The following is a 17649-nucleotide window of genomic DNA, read 5'->3' as shown; positions in this document are numbered from 1 at the left end:
GAGTTCATTGTGAGTGTGTTCTGTACTAGTGGAACATTGCTGCTGTAGGAAAGAAGTCTCAGTGAGGTTCTAATAACACAGCCTAAACCAGGGAGATATTTTAAAATCAGTGCTGTGGTTTAGCCCCAGCTGGCAACTCGGCCCCACACAGCCCCTTGCTGACTCCCCCATGATGGGAGGGGGGAGAGAATTGGAGGAGTAAAAGTGAGACAATTCATGGGTTGGGATAAAGACAGTTTAACAGGTAAAGCAAAAGCTGCGAGCATAAGCAAAGAAAACCAAGGAATTCATTCACTCCTTCCCATGGGCAGGCAGGTGCTCAGCCATCTCCAGGAAAGCCGGGCTCCATCACACGTAACCGTTACTTGGGAAGACAAAATGCTGTAACTCTGAACGTCCCCCACTTCCTTCTTCTTCCCCCAGCTTTATATGCTGAACATGACATCATATGGTGTGGGATATCCCTTGGGTCGTTGGGGTCGGCTGTCCCTGCCGTGTCCCCTCCCAGCTCCTTGTGCACCCAGCAGAGCATGGGAAGCTGAAGAAGTCCTTGACCTGCGTAAGCCCTGCTCAGCAACTAAACCATCCCTGTATTACCAACACTTTTTCCAGCACAAATCCAAAACATGGTCCCATACTGGCCACTATGAAGAAAATTAACCCAGCTGAAACCAGGACAATCAGATAACCTGGGCAATGTTAGAAATCCCAAGTTCATATCCCTAGTCACCATGTACACCCCAAAACGTACCATCTCGGCTGTGGAGGTGCTGCAAGATTCCCTAGGTGCCTGCAGGGTTTCTGGGTGTGCTCAGAGGTACTTGTGTGACGCTCAGCAGCAAGGTGTAGGTGTGTCCCAAGAAAACTCAGGAACCGCAGGGGAAAAGCACTGTGGAGGAGGCGTATGTAGCTGCGCGCAGGTGCCTGCTGGGGTGAGTTCCTGCCCAGCTTAGGGAATCATAGAATCATTAAGGTTGGAAAAGACCTCTAGGATCAAGTCCAACCGTCAACACACCACCACCATGTCTCCTAAACTGTGCCCTGAAGTGCTGCGTCTACATGTCTTTTAAATACCTCCAGAGATGGGGATTCCACCACCTCTCTGGGCAGCCTGTTCCAACACCTGACCACTCTTTCAGTGAAGAAATTTTTCCTAATATCCAATCTAAACCTCCCCTGGTACACCTTGAGGCTGTTTCTTTTTGGTCTATTGCCAGTGACCTGGAAGAAGAGACCAACACCCACCTCACTACAACCTCTTCTCAGGTGGTTGTAGGGAGTGATAAGGTCTCCCCTCAGCCTCCTCCAGACTAAACAACCCCAGCTCCCTCAACCTCTCCCCATAAGACCTGCTCTCCAGACCCTTCACCATCTTCGTTGCCCTTCTCTGGACACACGCCAGCCCCTCAATGTCCTTCTTGTAGTGAGGGGCCCAAAGCTGAACACAGGATCTGAGGTGCTGCCTCACCAGTGCCGAGTACAGGGGCACAGTCACTGCCCTGCTCCTGCTGCCCACACTATTCCTGATACAAGCCAGGATGTTGTTGGCCTTCTTGGCTACCTGAGCATACTGCTGGTTCATGTTCAGCCGGCTGCCAGCCAACACCCCCTGGTCCTTTTCCTCCAGGCAGCTCTCCAGCCACTCCTCCCCAAGCCTGTAGCATTGCATGGGGTTGTTGTGACCCAAGGGCAGGACCCGGCACTTGGCCTTGTTGAATCTCATACAGCTGGCCTCGGCCGATTGATCCAGCCTGTGCAGGTCCCTCTGCAGGGCCTTCCTGGCCTCCAGCAGAGTGACACTACTGCCCAATTTGGTGTCATCTGCAAACTTACTGAGGGCACACTTGATCCCCTCATCCAGGTCATTGATATGTGTTCTCTCCCTGGGCAGATGCTTTGGTACCATAACTTGGTTTTTTTCTTCAGTGGTTTTTATTCATACCTTTTGATGAGATCTTTGTTAACGAAATGTAAGTAAGTGGGTCAAGAGGGAGGAAGAAGTATGTGTAATTTCTAAGCACTAAGGGAAGGGAGACTCCTTTCTCCTGTTCCTGCTCTAAAAAACATTGTTTGACATCAGTCTAAAAGTCCACTAGTGAGCACTTTGATACATCGTATTCCTTGTCCAAGCTGCTACTATGCAGAGAGGATGACCCTGCTAGGGTCCTGATGCGCTGTTGTTGGGCAGGAGTCAAGTTGTTGGCAGCAGGCAACATGAAATTAAGGTTGCTCTTCATTCATCTAATGCGTTCCTACAGAGCTGGGTGGTTTGGTCAAGGAAAAGCAGCAGCCTGTTCTTTTCTAAACTGGGGGGGGAAGAGCTTGAAGGCATAGGGAAAGCGTGTGGGTGGCACACAAGCTTTGGTAGGATTTTGGCCAGGGCCAGGCTCTTAATAAGCAAGATTCAGGCAATCCCATGTTTTTGCCCACACGGGCTTGAAAAACTGATCTTATTTTGGTAAGAACATTTTGGGGAGGGATGTGAGTTTATTGGTGGGACAGTTGTTTTTTCATTTTGAGTCCAGAAAGCAGCACTGACAGAGCATCTCTGTATTTACTGATTGCAGCACTTGAAGCGTACCTTTTACTTCAGAAGGATAGCTGAAATATGTAAAAAGAGTTTGGATCTTACAGGTATCCTGAATTTTCACCAGTGCTTTTGCAAAAGAGGCAGAGAGGAATGCTATCCTGATCATTAAGGGGTTTCCAACTGGGCTTAGGCTACCCACACATGCTGCGGTGGGACTTCAACAGCGAGGGGGTAGAGGCGCTACCCAGTCAGTGCAGCCAAACTGGAGAGGGGAAGGAGATGAGCCCTGTTAAGAGTTTAAAGGGGGCGGGTTTGTTTAATCTAGCACTGACAAGCCTAAGGTAGGATTTAAATGTTTAGATAGCAGTCAGAAGAGGAAGTCAGTTTACTTTTCAGTAGATAACCTAGGCTGGGGAGGAACAAGCAGAGCTTCAGCTGGTGGCAGCAAAGCACAGGAAAAGGCTGGTCAAAAGCTGCTGGATTTTATTGGTCTGTATGAGTTAGTTACCAGCTGCGCTGGTAGTGCCCAGGAGCAGGCTGCACAGCCCTAGTGCCACACAGGCTGGGATCTAGGGCTTTCTTGGGCAAAGGCTGTCACTCCAGCATTTCAGCAGCTCCACAGGAAGTGCAGCTGTTGCTGCCAGGATGGGAAGCACAGCATTAATTCCACCACTGTGAGGCCTGGCATGGAAAGGGCTTCATGCAGGTGGGGAGGCCAGGAGGGCGAGGAGCAGGAACTTGAGCAGCAGAAAGGACCTCCACAGAGGTGGTCACCTTTCCCAGACCAGCCCTTGGCACAGACACTTCCATCAGGGACCTTCGCTTGTCCCACATACAGAGTCTCACCATGACAAAGTGGAAAATTTCAACAAGTCATAATCATCACTTTATTTCAGAAGCTGACAGTATTCTGACGTGAACTGGGGAGACTACATAGTTAAAAACCAAAGCTGCAACAAGCTGAAAGTAGAAAAATATACTGTATGTAGATAGAAAGCCTTGCTAAACTAGTTAACGTTACAAAATGTACCAAAAGTTGTTTACACAAACACGCACAATGTGTTAACGTGTATTCAGTTCATCCTTTGAGCTCCAGCTATGTGCTAATTTCTGATGCAGAAAGCTTCCTACCCCTATTGGCAGGGGAGCCTGTGGAAGGGAAACATCTTCCCCGACTGGCCCCAGCCCTTGGGAAACTTGGTTTACCTGAAGCAAGCCCCAGTGGCAACAGAGCTTGAGGCAAAATTAAAGTATCAAGTTCTGCATACAGAAGAGAAAAAAAATAATTTGAATACCCTTATGCACAGGACCTTTGATTTGAGGGCACCAAATGAAATGTCACTGATGCTCTACGTCTCCTGTGCTGTCAAAATGACCCACAGAGACATTTTAGGTTCCTACTTCTGCTCAGATCGTTAGTGATTGCTGTTAGGGAAATACAGGCATTGAAGATTTTATTCTTTTGCTTGAACTACATTTCCACAGTTTCTGTCACACACCTGAAGTTAAGCAAAGACAAGAGAAAAAAAGCCTGCAACAGTGTTTCTTTTGAAAAAGCCCAAACACAACATTTTTAAATTTTACTGAAATCTATTTCTCAAAGCATTTAAAAGCTGAGCAGAAGCAGCACTGCTGGTAGGAAGATCTCTTGGGCAATAGAAAAGTACATGTTTTTTGACCACTGAGACTTTAGATCTTGTCTACATTTTTATTGCAGCTTAAAGAGACTGCATATAGGCCAGCAGTTCTTAATTTTAATATGCTTTACTCCTGCCTTAAACCAGTTTTGTCTTCAGACTTTGAAGCTAAATTGATCTCAGCTCAAAATCAACCATATTCTTTTCCAGAAGACATAGCTAGTACATATTGATAATGCAATAATTAAACAATGAGTTTCTAATTTGAGGTTCACTGAGAGTGAAAATGTTCAGGCAATGGAGAGTTGAGTATAGTTGAGACAGTTTAGATATATTAAAAAAATAACTGTACCATCCAGGCTTAAAAAGAGCAGCAGCTAAATGCCACCAGTGTGAATTCATTAATCCAGCTGGCAGATTATAATTTATGTGACTGTTGTATGCGGATGTTGACATCAGGCGTTAAATGTCATCTAAGAAAGTTCTTTAAAGACACTGGTACAGTGCACTGAAATTGCAGAAGAGCTATTTCCTGCAAGATCTCACCTCGTAGTGAGTTAAAGTGCCCATTTTCTCAACAGGAATAGGAATGTCACTTTGCCTATCAGATTCCAACTGTAGCAGAATACACTGAATTTTCTTGTCTTGCATAATTTTGTGCTTGTATGGTGCTGGGAGGCCATACCCTGATTGAAGGGAAAAATTCAAGAGCATGAAGGCTTCCAGTTCCTCATCCACTCTTCCTACCGAAAATAAGCACTACCCTGTACCCGTAGATACAAATAGCCTCAGGTTCTCTTTAAACTGTGCAAATTAAATATTCAGAAAAAGTCTCCACCAGCATAAATCTGGCTCCCATTCTGCTTGATGCCACTCTTCAGAGGTCCAAGTTGGTCTGTGAAGCAGACCCATCTTCCGCTTGGCAAGCAAGGACAGCATCATGAACACCGTGAAACAGCAACTCTCTCGTTACCGTGTTATCAAAAAAATTCAGTCTTGTCAGCTCATTCATAACAGGGCCTACAAAATAAAACCCAAACATGGTATCAGAGCATAAAGTAAAGCACAAAGATGGAAGACAACGATATCTCAGGAAGATGACAACTTGTTCTCTTAAAACATTTAAAATAGCCAGGTGGATCACATGCTACTTCTACTCCAAACGGGTAATCCTCTTATGCAGGCGTACAGAGAGGCCTGTTCTTGGCAGAAGATGCTACAATCCCTAACATCAGAAACTTGGAACATTGCAGGCTTTTCTCCTTACTACATTTTGTAGCAATTTCAAGACAGGAAGTTTGATGTGGCATTTACAATTTGCTAGCTGGAATTAATGAGGGCAGGATCTAGTCCTCACAGAACTCTTTACATCGGTGCTCTACTTTCACTAAAATGAAGGCTCTAATGTACATGGGCTTGCTTTTCCTCAAATCCAGTTTTAAGTGAAGTACTTTATGCTGATACTACTGAGGCACCTGGCAGCAGAAAGCTTGGGGCTAGAGGGAAAGAGATAAAACACAGTCTCTCCCATAAAGGTCACAAAAAACCCCCAAACCCTCAACTCACCACTACAGCTGGCAATACAGACACGAACACCAACTTCTTTGTATTCTTTTATAATCTGCAACAGAGTTAAACTGAAGTTAAACACAGGTATATCATTGTACACATCGCAGTTCTGGAATACGCAAGCCAATTACTGTGAAAGCTGCACAGTCCACACTCCCCAGTATTCAGTTAAAACTTACAGAGCTGCAGAATTAAAACCATGATTAGGTCAGATACTGGACTGTATTTGAGCTGGCATTTATGTCTCGTCCAACAGGTTCCCTATTAGGTATCTCACAAGTTTTCTATGGGGTTTTTTTTGGGAAAAAGCCCTACTTACTGATTTTAACGTTTTTGCTCCAACTGAATCCACGAAGTTCACTGGGGTGAAATCCAGAATTAAAGAGTGGATGTTTGTTTTGGGCTCCACAAAGTGTTCATGCTCATCAGGAGACATGTCTTGTACACTAGCATCTGCAGATGCAAATTTTCCATTTACAGATAGCTCATCACTTGCTATCTCGTGTTTTACACTTGCTTCCACATCGTTAGTCTGGGAGAGAACATAAATAAAGCTTAATGACAGCTAAAGCTTTTTTAGTGTAGAACCCCTTCCTCCCCATACTCATCTGTTCTTTTAGCCTGTAAAAGGTGTACAGCTCCCACGCACTACAGAAACTGGCTTTACATGCACACATACTTCTATGTCTTATGTACATGAAGGTTTATTCTCTTATGCCCAGCCTTTCTACAGTCACATGCAGGCAGCTTAAAGCCATTATCTGAGGAGGGAATTACCCATTTCCTTCAAACACTGACACCTGTTCATATGCTTTTTCTTCCATTTCCTTGCCTTACCCCTGCTGATCCTGTCAAGGCCTATATATTCAAAAGAAGCAATCGGGCTCTTTGGCTAGGCGTTTGATTGGTTCCCCGTGGTAAAAAACACACATCAGCTCCCAACATGGGAGTGAATTCAAACGTGCACAAAAGCACAAGCACGTTTCAAACAACCCTCACCTAACCACCCCAGGACGAGCAGTGCAGATGGCACCTTTTTACTACAGGACCTGCTAATTTGAATTAACTTTTTTATATCCTATTTCTGCATGATTATTCCACGAGTGTGAGGAGGGGTAGAGAGGTAGGTTCCCTCCAATTTCTGCCTACACCACTGCTGAGACAGCGTGGAAAGGCTCTGCACTACCTGAATGTAATCAAGGTTCAACACAATGACCCAGTCCAGCCACGAGCCTCTGATCCATAACGCTATTCTCTCAGTAGCCTGACCACACTGCACGGCACTTGCTCCCTAAGCCTTCCTACCCGAGTAGCACTCTGCACCTTGTATAAACAAGAAGGGTAACACCAGAATGCAGCATGTTAGCTGATAAAGCAGAGGTAAATATTTACCGAAGAATTCACTAGTTTCAGTACAGCTTTCTTTCTGAGTTCATTTGCTGCCTTTATTTCCCTGGCATGCCTCTTCTCAGCTTTTCTCCTTGCTGCTAAGATGGCACAAGGGTCCACTCCAGTCTGTCATGAAAAGAAAGCATGGTCAGAGGAGATTCAGCTTGTTTGGTCCTGCAATGTCATCCTGTTAGCACTGAATTCATCACTGTCGTAAATTTAAAACGCAAGCCTGCATTGTTCAGCTTCCATTGGTGGGGGTGAGAACAGTGTAAAGTAAGAAGGAATAATCTTGGCAAGCACTGTGTTAACAAGATGAGGAAGAGATGCATCACAATATTTTCTTGAAATCAGTGTGCCATGTTTCAACTGAATGCTGATTCGAGTGCAGAGAACAAAGGGGAGAGAAGTGCATTTGGACATAAATCACGACTACCTCTGGCTTTGTGAAGATAAGTACCACCCACCTGTTTAGTATAAAACTCACCATGGGAGCTACAGAAAAATTTTTCAGAAGTTAGTAAGGGTGCAGTCACTACTGGGTCAGGATGTTCTGCCCTTAGCTAGTTCTGTTATTGCCCTTCCCACCCAGTCAAACATGGGTTAGACAGGAGGTGAGGCATACTCCGTGTGCAGGTAATTTGTTGCTCATGAGAGGCGTTAAGTGCCCACAGTATTCTACAGTCTTACACTCCAGTAAAGTTTGTCACCCAAGAAGATAGCTTTTACTCCCAGACATTTTGTTTTCAGTTCAGCAACTACTTATTTCCTTCTGAAAAACCAATGTGTTTGACCAGTTTGTGCTCTGCGACCACCACACCGTCCATTCACAAGCGGTTAGTATTAAGCTACACTTTGTCCATTTATTCCCTCCCACCACGTTGTTGCTTCCTCAGATGATTTGCAGTTTGCTGGAGGGTCACTTCCTCATATTTTAGTGATCACCAGGGGACACAGGGTGAGAAACACTGTGCTAGGGGCTGCTCTCAAGGGGCTGAAAGATGAGCATATTTCAGAAGCCAGTCTGAATTTGCAAGACACAGACATTAAAGAATTCACTTGACTCACCTTTTTCTTCAGTGCACTTGTATATGACTCACTATTGGCAAAATAAAGTGATGCGTTAGCTTGGAATATTTTTATTCCGGGATACTCTTTAACCTAAGGAAAAGAATATTGGGTGTGCACAGTTAAGTATTGCCTGCACCAGAAGAAAAGCACCCGTGTGATCACAAGACACATGAACATGCAGCCCAACAGCCAACCCTGAATGGCTATCAGCATGTGTCAAACAAAGAAGGTCGGCACTGTTGTGAGCAAAGACAATCAGAAGATCAGAACTTCCACCTTTCCCAGTGTAATGTTGCACACAATCAATGCCATGTAACATTTTTCCTTCTTTATAACAATGACACGTACAGCCATAAAAAGGAATTAAATATTTGCAGTTCACTGATGTTGCTATCTGCAGCTCGCGTTAACATTAGGAAATCATGGAGATCTAGGAATGCTTCCTTTTACGCTCCCTTCCTACAGGTATGACTGACTTCTCTCTTTCTTGTCTCTGCTTTCTTTTCTTCCATTTTTAAAAGGCCTTCAGTAAGGTCTCAATATCACTTCTTCACTTTAAGTGAAGTCGCCTTTAAACAGGGTGCACTCTGACATTTTACATGCACATGACCCGGCCAGCAGCAGACACCCAGCCTGCCATATGCTGCCAACCCCATCTTTATACAGGAGGAGGAAATGCTAACTGCATTCAGTATAACGAAAATGGAGTCTCCTCTTCTTTGCATACAGCTATAAACATGCTCACATATACTTCTGCTTTGTATCATATTCAAAGCAGAGCTGCTGGTGAGAGAATGCTTTCACACAGATTTTTACAGACTGGTTCCTTAGTAAAGAGGGATGAGGCCTTCAGGGCAGCTGAAGCAGGCTCTGAGAACATGGCAGAGAGCGCAGAAAATTGTAGTTGCTGTTTGTGAATAAATATAGCACATTTAGAATCCATTATATTGACAAAATGTACTGCTTTCACTGACTCTTGGTTGAACGAAATGGCATTTATAAGGAGCTAAGTGCATGGTGAGCAATTGGGCCATTAATCATGTATATTTAACGAGTGGGAGAATGGGTGGAGGCAGGGAGATGCTATTATGAACTGTTTGTGCAGTTCTGAAGAGGAGATCAGTCTGGGTTCTAGGTTCCATGGATTTCATGCAATACTGCCACACAAGTAAAGAAGGTCGCCTTGCATGCACTTGTATAAACTAGTATAAAGGTTACTTTTGATACATCCTTGTCAAATATATGTGCAGTATAAAAAGCTAGCATTTTGAACACAATAGCTTTTACTACTAAAATTAAATTTATTTTCCTCCCCTTCAGCACAGGTGAATGCCAGGCAGGCAGCACTGTATGTGCAGAATGGTAGGGCTAAGCAGCAAAATGCCACTGTTGTCTTTGCTATACTACATAAAACTCTTCAGTGAAGAGGAATACACTCCTACCTCTTCATACTCTTCCACGTCACAGTAGATGTCAGTGTCAGGAATCTGACCCAGGATTCTGTATTGAGGGCTACAGAGAAGTGGAAGCAAATGTTACAGTATTATCCCTTGTAAAGTGGAAAAGTGAGTACTCAGTACAGATTGAAACTTATTTTAAATGGTCATTCTGCAGTGCTCATCTGGTACAGGCTTGTCTAAATGTGGTCAAATACAGTGGGCAGTTTTGTGGCAGGAGCATGATAAAGGGGCCATGTAGTGACTAGACAAGTTTGCTTATGTTGGTGCAAAAAACAACACAGAAACTTAGCACTGTAACATCATTTTCTGAAAAGCATGGGCCAAAGCATGCAAAGGTACAGGGCAAGTTCTCTTTGGCATGAACTTGTGCAACTCCATCAACCATCTTGCAAATATGGAAACTCATACCAGCAGAAAACATGCTGCAATTTCAAAGAGCTGCTCTCCTCCCCAGACAGTGCCTGAGAAGATGAATATTCCAAACTCACAAGCAGCATGACAGCAAAGTACATTACGTTTCTGTTTGCAAGAACAAAACCGTATAGAGATGGCAGAAAAATACTCTTATTTATGCAAAGCGGAGATCTCAGAATTTGGTTTCATTCCAATGCAGACTGAAACCAGCACTTTTATATATTTTCCACCAAGCTATCCCAGACCTTGAGCCTAGAAGCCTCACATAATAGCCCTATCCACACATGCAAGAAATCATTTTGCTGTAGAACTGGAAACCTTCACAGTAAAAACTTTGTCAATTTGAATGGGGAGAGGTGAGAAGTGATTTGAAAAACTAGAAGGGCAGGCAAAATTTCCTGATGAATTAGAACTTTCTTATAAAATACCTAAACATTCATCCAGTGATAACCTAACAAAGCTTCTGCTTGACTGTGACAATTAGTGCGCACAAAATGTAATCATTTAGTGAAACCATCAAACGGATTTGAATTTCTGAACTCTAGGCATTAAAAAAAGTAAACAAGATTAACCAATAAGAAATTGGGATTCTTCTGTTTACTGTTGGAATTCCAAGCTTCATGCGATCTAGAAATTTTGTTCTCAGAAAAATGAAATGTGAACCCTGGATCAGAGCCACAGGGCATGATCTACATTATGAAGCAGATTCTATACTGCATGCAGTTGAAGAGGTTAGAAAGGTCTCCTGCTTATTTGCAGCCTTTAAACAAACAAAACCACATAGAAGATCAGCAAATACTAATATGATAAAAAAGAAATCTGACCTTTGTGTTCTGTAAATAATGGTTATCATCGCAAATGCTACTGCAGTAAGCAAACCGTAGTCTAGTCCCAGGAAAAGAGAAGCCACAAAAGCTACCACCCAGATGGCCTAAAACAAAGAAAAGCTCTGAATTATTATGCATCCTCTTCAGTTAACAGCAAAACCAGCATAATTCAGCCTTAAAACCTATGTATCACTTCTGTTCAGGAATAGGCTATAATGTAATCCATCATGACTGCAGACTGTAATTGCCTTAACCTTTCAGAAGGGCATAAGAGCTCAAGGAGCGCTAACATAACATCTGACAAACTATCACGTAGTAACATCTTAGGTCCTGTTCTCCAAGGAATCCTACGTAACTATCGGACTCCGAATACCTTAGGATTAAAAACAAAACAAAAAAAAAGCAAGGCCTGTAAGCAGCTCTCTCCTACTTCATTAGCCAGTTTATCCAGGAAAAAAATGCCACTAAATTGTTCCCTGCAATACTCTCTTAGTTCCGGCCCACTCCAGCCAGGTTTTTGGATTGTCTTAAAGATGGCAAATACCTTCAAGTAGTTTCCTTTGTTACTCTGTATTTCAAATTCTTCTCAGACATTCCCACAGTCTCCAGTGCAGTTCCTATAGCAACACTGCAAAAGCTTTGCTTTTACTGCAACCAAACTACTTCTGACCTGAGTTAAAGGTTGTTCAACAACAACAAAAACATTCTGGTCTGCCACAGATCACTCTCCTAGGGTACTTACAGGTCTGTGTCTTCTGTTCATCTGCAATGCAACACCCAATTTATAACTCCTTGATAAGTTTCCACCCTGTTTTGGGGGTTAGGAAGAAGAGGAACAGCGAATTTAATACAGTAAAATATACAAACCGAGCTGTGTATTACTCACCAGTTCAATCTTACTGGTTCTCCAGAAGTGCGCGACATCTCCAAACTGTTTAAACATTCCTTTCAGGTTCACCATTACAATTGCAGCTAGCACTGTCTAGGAATATTACACAAATACAATTTTCAGAGGCAAAATAAATCCAGTGCCATATAAAAACTTCAAATCATCACAAATAACCATACTTCTGTGCTTTGTGTAACCGATATAAGTCTACTGAACAGATGGTCCACTTAGAACATGAACCTTTCAAGTAGTTCAGTGGAGATATGCTTTTACTGGAGCTGCAGAAATGGCAAGCCAGAGCCAGTACAGTTTGACTTCTCTTTCCTGGCCAAGAGAAATCACATATTCCTGAACTCCATGCAATTACAGTGCCTGTAGTGCCTGAAGCGGCTCGGCTATAATCTCGTATTCAAGTTCCTCTACAATATCCTGCAACATTTCCTCAAGTGTCATATAGGTGTAACCCAAGGTACATCTCCTATAAAAAAAACCACTCAGGAATTGCATATCATCCTATGCATGCCCCACAACCAACCTTTTTTTCTTTTAAAGTGAGAATATGTTTATTCATGTAAATATATTTTTATACAAGTAAAAGTGCACCAAAACCAACCCCTGCTGAGCCATCAACTAGCCTTTCCCAGCTGAGCTGTTACTTTAAGAGAAAGTAACTTTTTAACCTCTTCCCATAATTCCTATGCTGCAAAGGGGAATTGTCTGAAGGTATCATTTTAACGTTCCAAAGACAGAGTCCAGAATGCCCATTATTAAAAACAACAACAACAAAGCATGGAGATCCTTCAAAATATTATGAATTTCTAGTCTAACTTACAGCAAAAATGCATACAAAATTTAAAGGTTTCAGGATCAAGGCCTGTTTGTTTACTAATGATTCTGCAATCTCCATTTTAAACAATACTCACTGGCCTCTGTTCACTGATGATGCAATGCCTGCCAAGCAAAACTCCCTTACCTGTGGAAGTGGTTCAAAGAGGTATCCAATAGCCACAAGTACCAACAGAACAATAATTGAAGAGAGTGCACCTGCAATCTGAACAAAAGCAGCAAGAAATGATGTCAGAGCATCAACAAGTGCCCCCAACAGGCAATACTACTGATTAGCTAACCCCTCTTGAACAACCAGCCTTGTGGAAAGCACAAGTGGCTTTTGATCTCTCCCACTCAGTTCATCATTTTTACTGTCTCGCAGTCTGCTATCCTGGCCCAACCTGGATTTGAACATGGGAAACTCCAGTTATTCCTTCTGGCCCAGGCAGAGAAATCTCGCAATCTAGTGAGGCTTCAGACTTCAGCTTTGGAGCTCCAAAAAGCATGCTTTGACTCAAAATTTGGGTTTACATACCTGAGTTTTCCCACCGGTGCTTTCCTGAACAAGACTCCGAGACATAGAGCAAGTGATTGAAAAGCTTTGGAAAAATGACCCCACAGAGTTGCATATTCCCAAGGCAATAAGTTCCTGCATTAAACAACAGAGTGAAACAAAAGGCAGTTATACCTAGCAACTGTACAAAGCTGGAGCTATCCATACATGTTAATAACCACATCTTATTTACAGTGCTTTCTAGGAACCTTATCGTAGAGAGTAAGCAACCTTATTGTAGCTTATACTTCTGGTTCTCACACACGTGCAAGATGATGCATGTTAAATCATCTGTTGAACACTTCATCAGATACTTTGAGACATTTCCCATCCTTAAATGTTACTGTAATGAGTCACACTGAAAACTAAAATGAATGACAGCATTGCTTGTTTTGAAGATTTCTTCAGCCTCAGGATAACTTGAATTTTAACACTGAATATACATGGAAAATGGTTTCTCATACAAATACTGTTCTTTGCTTCCCACTCTAAACTATCAATTTCGTACTATTAGAAGCAAAAGCAGCTTTTGCTGTGTTTCCATGGGTGGTAATCCCTTGCTATACATGAAAAAAACAATGTGTGCCCACTGTTTTGTCAGGAAGATCCCACGAGAACTGTTATTGTGAGTGTGATCAGAGCTCCATCTGCCTCCGTTCTGTGTTTCTGACACCTAAGAAAGTATTTGTTTGTAATGAAGCCTCCCCAGATTACTCTGCACCCTACTACTTGTAACTAAAGCGATTTGATTTATACGTTTTTCAATAGTTCTCAATTACTTTTTTCTCTTTGCATTTGTACAATCCTTTTTTTGATTCATTTAAACGCTCAGCATGCGTTGCATCAGGTGACAGGGAGTTTAACATCTAGGTGAAGAGGCATCTGGCACCTCCTGAGGAAAAAGCTCTAGATGCTTAACTCAGGTCCATGGTGATGACTTTAACTAACGTAAATAGTGCTGATTCCATTCATGCAGCTACGGATTTGTCCTCTTCTCTTTTGGGTAACAGAAAACAATGTGAAGGATGAGGTTCGTCTGACTAGATGTAACAGTCTGTAGGTAAAAGTAATTTAAACTCCATTTACTCTTAGAGTGAGACAGTCATTTGAGAAGAGGGAATAGCTGATCTGTGCCCTGTCAGATGCTTGCTGTAGGAAATGAGTTACAGCATATGAACTCTGTCTCCCTTAACACCACAATGATATCAGCCAATAATCTAATTGCAATATTGAGTCTAAACTGCACAGGAAGGACAGAGGAGGTGAGGATGACATATCATTTTAGTTTTAGAGAGTCCCTAACCACAGCCTTTATCACTCAAATAATCATCAGAATGCTAACCACGGACAGGGCCAATTGCTGCCCTAGAAAATGATGAGCTGCCTATTCGCAATGGGTGGGAATAAAAAGAAACTATAAAACATAATTGGGATTTCTAAACCTTAGATAATAGTTCTTTGACACATAAGGCATTGTATTTATCATATCGGAACTCTATGCTTTGCTCTGTTACAGAAAGCGGAGATAAAGTAGCTGCCCATCAGGACAGTAGGCTAAGTAACGTCTGCCCCAACAATTAATAGTCATGCATATGTCCAAGCCTAACAGAAGCAAGTTTCCCAAAATGAAGCTAAAAGTGCAATTGGTTATTAAAACACAGCCAGAAGAAAAACTTAAAATAATTCTTGCCATTTAAATGGGTAGGCTGTCAAAACCCTGATACTGATTCCGCTACAAAAGAAAAACTCGTTTTTGCCCAATATCCCATTCTACTTTAACAATGTAACAAAGGTGCTACTGAGACTATTTAGCAAAGCAACCCCAATACTTTTACCTGATTCCCGTCAATGGTGTAACCGTGTTTAAGGGCAAAGATCTTGGCCATTGATACAGCCATTGAAAATCCAACTATTGCTATTGCTATTGCATCTACAAATATTGCTGGGATGAGCTGAATCTCAGGAACTGCAGGTGCACACAACCTTGGAGATGAAATAAATATTTACAAGTTACTATAATAAAAGCTACATACCATAAGGAAAAGGTATAGTTTGAATAAGAATAAATCATCCCTACCCTTGAGGAATATTCCCAACAATATCCACTTTGTATGACTCACTCAGATTCATTCCAGCTGAAACTCCTGTGCCAATAATTACCTAAAAAACCACAAACACATTTGTGAACATCAGCTAGAAAGAGATGAAGCCACCTGAAGGACTAACAATAGTTAGCTGATTATGAATAAAACACACAAGGGATTACTTTATTTGTCAGTAAGTTTTTGTAAGAGTTAGGGGGTAAAGAAGCAGATAAAAAGGAGGAAGTATCACAATTTTCCCTTGATCATGTTCAACCTCCACTGGTTTTATTATTTTTTCTTGGGAACAGTTAGATGCAACATGCTATGGTATGATCTGAATATCCCAAATTCCCTTTGCTGGACCCAATCTCAGGCAGCATAGCGTACTGGGAAATTAAATACAAGGACAGGCCAAGGATGTTTGCACTGCCTTATTTTCATGTCCTTAACCTGTGTGCTATTTGTAAACAGAACTGGTGCAGCAGCAGTGAAAGGAACAGGTGTAAGATAGTTTTGCTATTGCCTTACTATCAAATACCCTATTACACTGCCTCCCATCATCCCTCAACGGCATCCCCTTTCTTTGTTCCTTCTACCTAGACTGTACCCATACCTTCAGTTATTCCCTTCCTTGGCTCTGATTTTGTGCAGGTTGTTTGAGAGCTTTAGTTAACTGATAACTCATTTTTAAATCCAACCACTTTTAAAGGTGAAAGGTTATCTGAGATGTGGGCTTTTTGTGTATTACGATAGTCTTTTTTATCCATGTATTTCAGAGTAGTCATTTGAAACAGAATCAATGCTGCAGTCAGTCTCAGAAACAGAGAAAGGAAGGTTAAGTAGTAAGTCCCACTGGTTCCTGCTCTTCTTTCTACCACTGCATTTTAAAAAGCAAGCAAGCCCTGCAGAACCTCTGAAACAGGTATCTGTGAGCACCTTCCTTCAGGAGGGGGTTCTGAGCTCTTGGACTCCAGGTGGGGAACACCACTCAGAGGCATGCCTTGCAGAGGATCATTCAGATACCAAAACTCCAGGACAGAGTGGGTTTTACAACAAATCGCTACCTACCCATTGCCATACCGGACTATGAGTGTTTAACTGGGTTTTCAATTCTCCTTTGGGACTTCACGCCTAAAACTTGGGCATGTCAGTCCCTAACCTTGTGAGTATCCAAACCGTCAACTGGATCAAGACTCAAATGAATAATGTTCAACATAAGTTATTCTAAAGCTCAGTAAGACTTGATAGAAAATGAGATAGTTTCTACAGCTTTAGAGTAGTTATATAATCTAGCCATAGAATTTCACAACTGGCTTACCACAATGATCTCCATAGGAATAGGAACTGGGAGTTTCTTCTTAAACCGGACATTGATTTCCTTGCCAATCAACAATAGAACAATGCATGTTAATCCAACAATCAATGCAGCAATATTGGTCGTTGTTATTTTTGAAAGCACAGCAGCTATGCTCTGTAACACAACAGAAGTATCACAATTATTCCAAAGAAAATACAATCTTCATGAAGATTTGCTACAAAAGAGGAAATTATACACTGCCATTCAGCTGTGCTTTTATTCTGCATTTATAACCACAGTGAATCAGTGCCTCACCAAATTCCCCATTGTTCCCACAAAACACAGAAGTTCAGAGTATTTCAGTGAGGGAGATGCACTTGCAACCATTTACAATATCAGTCTTCCTCAAATGGGGCAAAACTTTGGAGAAAAAACTATAATGGGGAAAAAATTCTAAACTAAACCACACCTCTTATCCGCAACATTTTCAAACATATTTCATGCTGGCAGCTACCTGAAAGCAACAAATGCAAACTCCCTCTAATACCTTAATATATTCTTTGGCAAGTCACATCTACTTAAAGCTGTATCAACCACTCTAAAACGATAAAGCTGCTGATACAACCATTAAGGTTACCATCGCAATATGATTAAATAACAGTGATCTTGCAACACTGCTGAACTGGCCATTCTTCCAAAGATCTTTTAGTTGAAAATGTTATTAAAAGGGTGTCAGAAAAGAAAGCTTGCTGGAACACACAGGTTGCTAGATGGTAAATGATTTCCCTACCAATTACTTCTCCTCCTTCCACTGCATTTAAAAAAATAGAAATAAATAAATGACCTCTGCAGAGGTATTTGAAAGAAGGTGTACATACCCTTCTTTAGACTGAAGAAAAATTACAGCAACTATCAGGATATTATACATCCAAGCTGTCCTGGCAGTACATCTTGAATGTATACCTTCCCTCCTATTTGACTGGTAGTCAGGATGTCTGCTTTCTGGATTAGTGAACTAAACAGCAAATTTAGGAATTAATCAATAGCGCAGCCTTGTTTCCAAAAGGTTTGTTATATCTGCACCAATACACAAGAAAGATT

General features: G+C 42.1%; 1 protein-coding gene across 10 annotated transcripts in view; it reads right to left on the bottom strand.

The window, feature by feature from the left end:
- Positions 1-3389: 3389 nt before the first annotated feature.
- The window catches only part of SLC26A5 (solute carrier family 26 member 5), a 39472-nt gene continuing 25212 nt past the window's right edge, over positions 3390-17649 (bottom strand). For all 10 annotated transcript variants that reach the window (XM_075081431.1, XM_075081420.1, XM_075081430.1 and 7 more), the window contains 13 exons: positions 16570-16722; positions 15245-15327; positions 15003-15150; positions 13150-13263; positions 12760-12837; positions 11784-11879; positions 10895-11001; positions 9639-9708; positions 8194-8286; positions 7129-7251; positions 6056-6268; positions 5734-5788; positions 3390-5187 (listed from right to left, as the gene is read on the bottom strand). In XM_075081431.1, coding sequence (XP_074937532.1) covers positions 5045-5187; positions 5734-5788; positions 6056-6268; positions 7129-7251; positions 8194-8286; positions 9639-9708; positions 10895-11001; positions 11784-11879; positions 12760-12837; positions 13150-13263; positions 15003-15150; positions 15245-15327; positions 16570-16722 — 1476 coding nt within the window. In that variant the 3' untranslated portion in view covers positions 3390-5044. The remainder of the gene's footprint in view (positions 5188-5733; positions 5789-6055; positions 6269-7128; positions 7252-8193; positions 8287-9638; positions 9709-10894; positions 11002-11783; positions 11880-12759; positions 12838-13149; positions 13264-15002; positions 15151-15244; positions 15328-16569; positions 16723-17649) is intronic.

Source organism: Phalacrocorax aristotelis, chromosome 1, assembly GCF_949628215.1.
Source record: "Phalacrocorax aristotelis chromosome 1, bGulAri2.1, whole genome shotgun sequence".
In the NCBI taxonomy this organism is placed as follows: Eukaryota; Metazoa; Chordata; class Aves; order Suliformes; family Phalacrocoracidae; genus Phalacrocorax; species Phalacrocorax aristotelis.
This window is presented reverse-complemented; position numbering and strand designations above follow the sequence as displayed.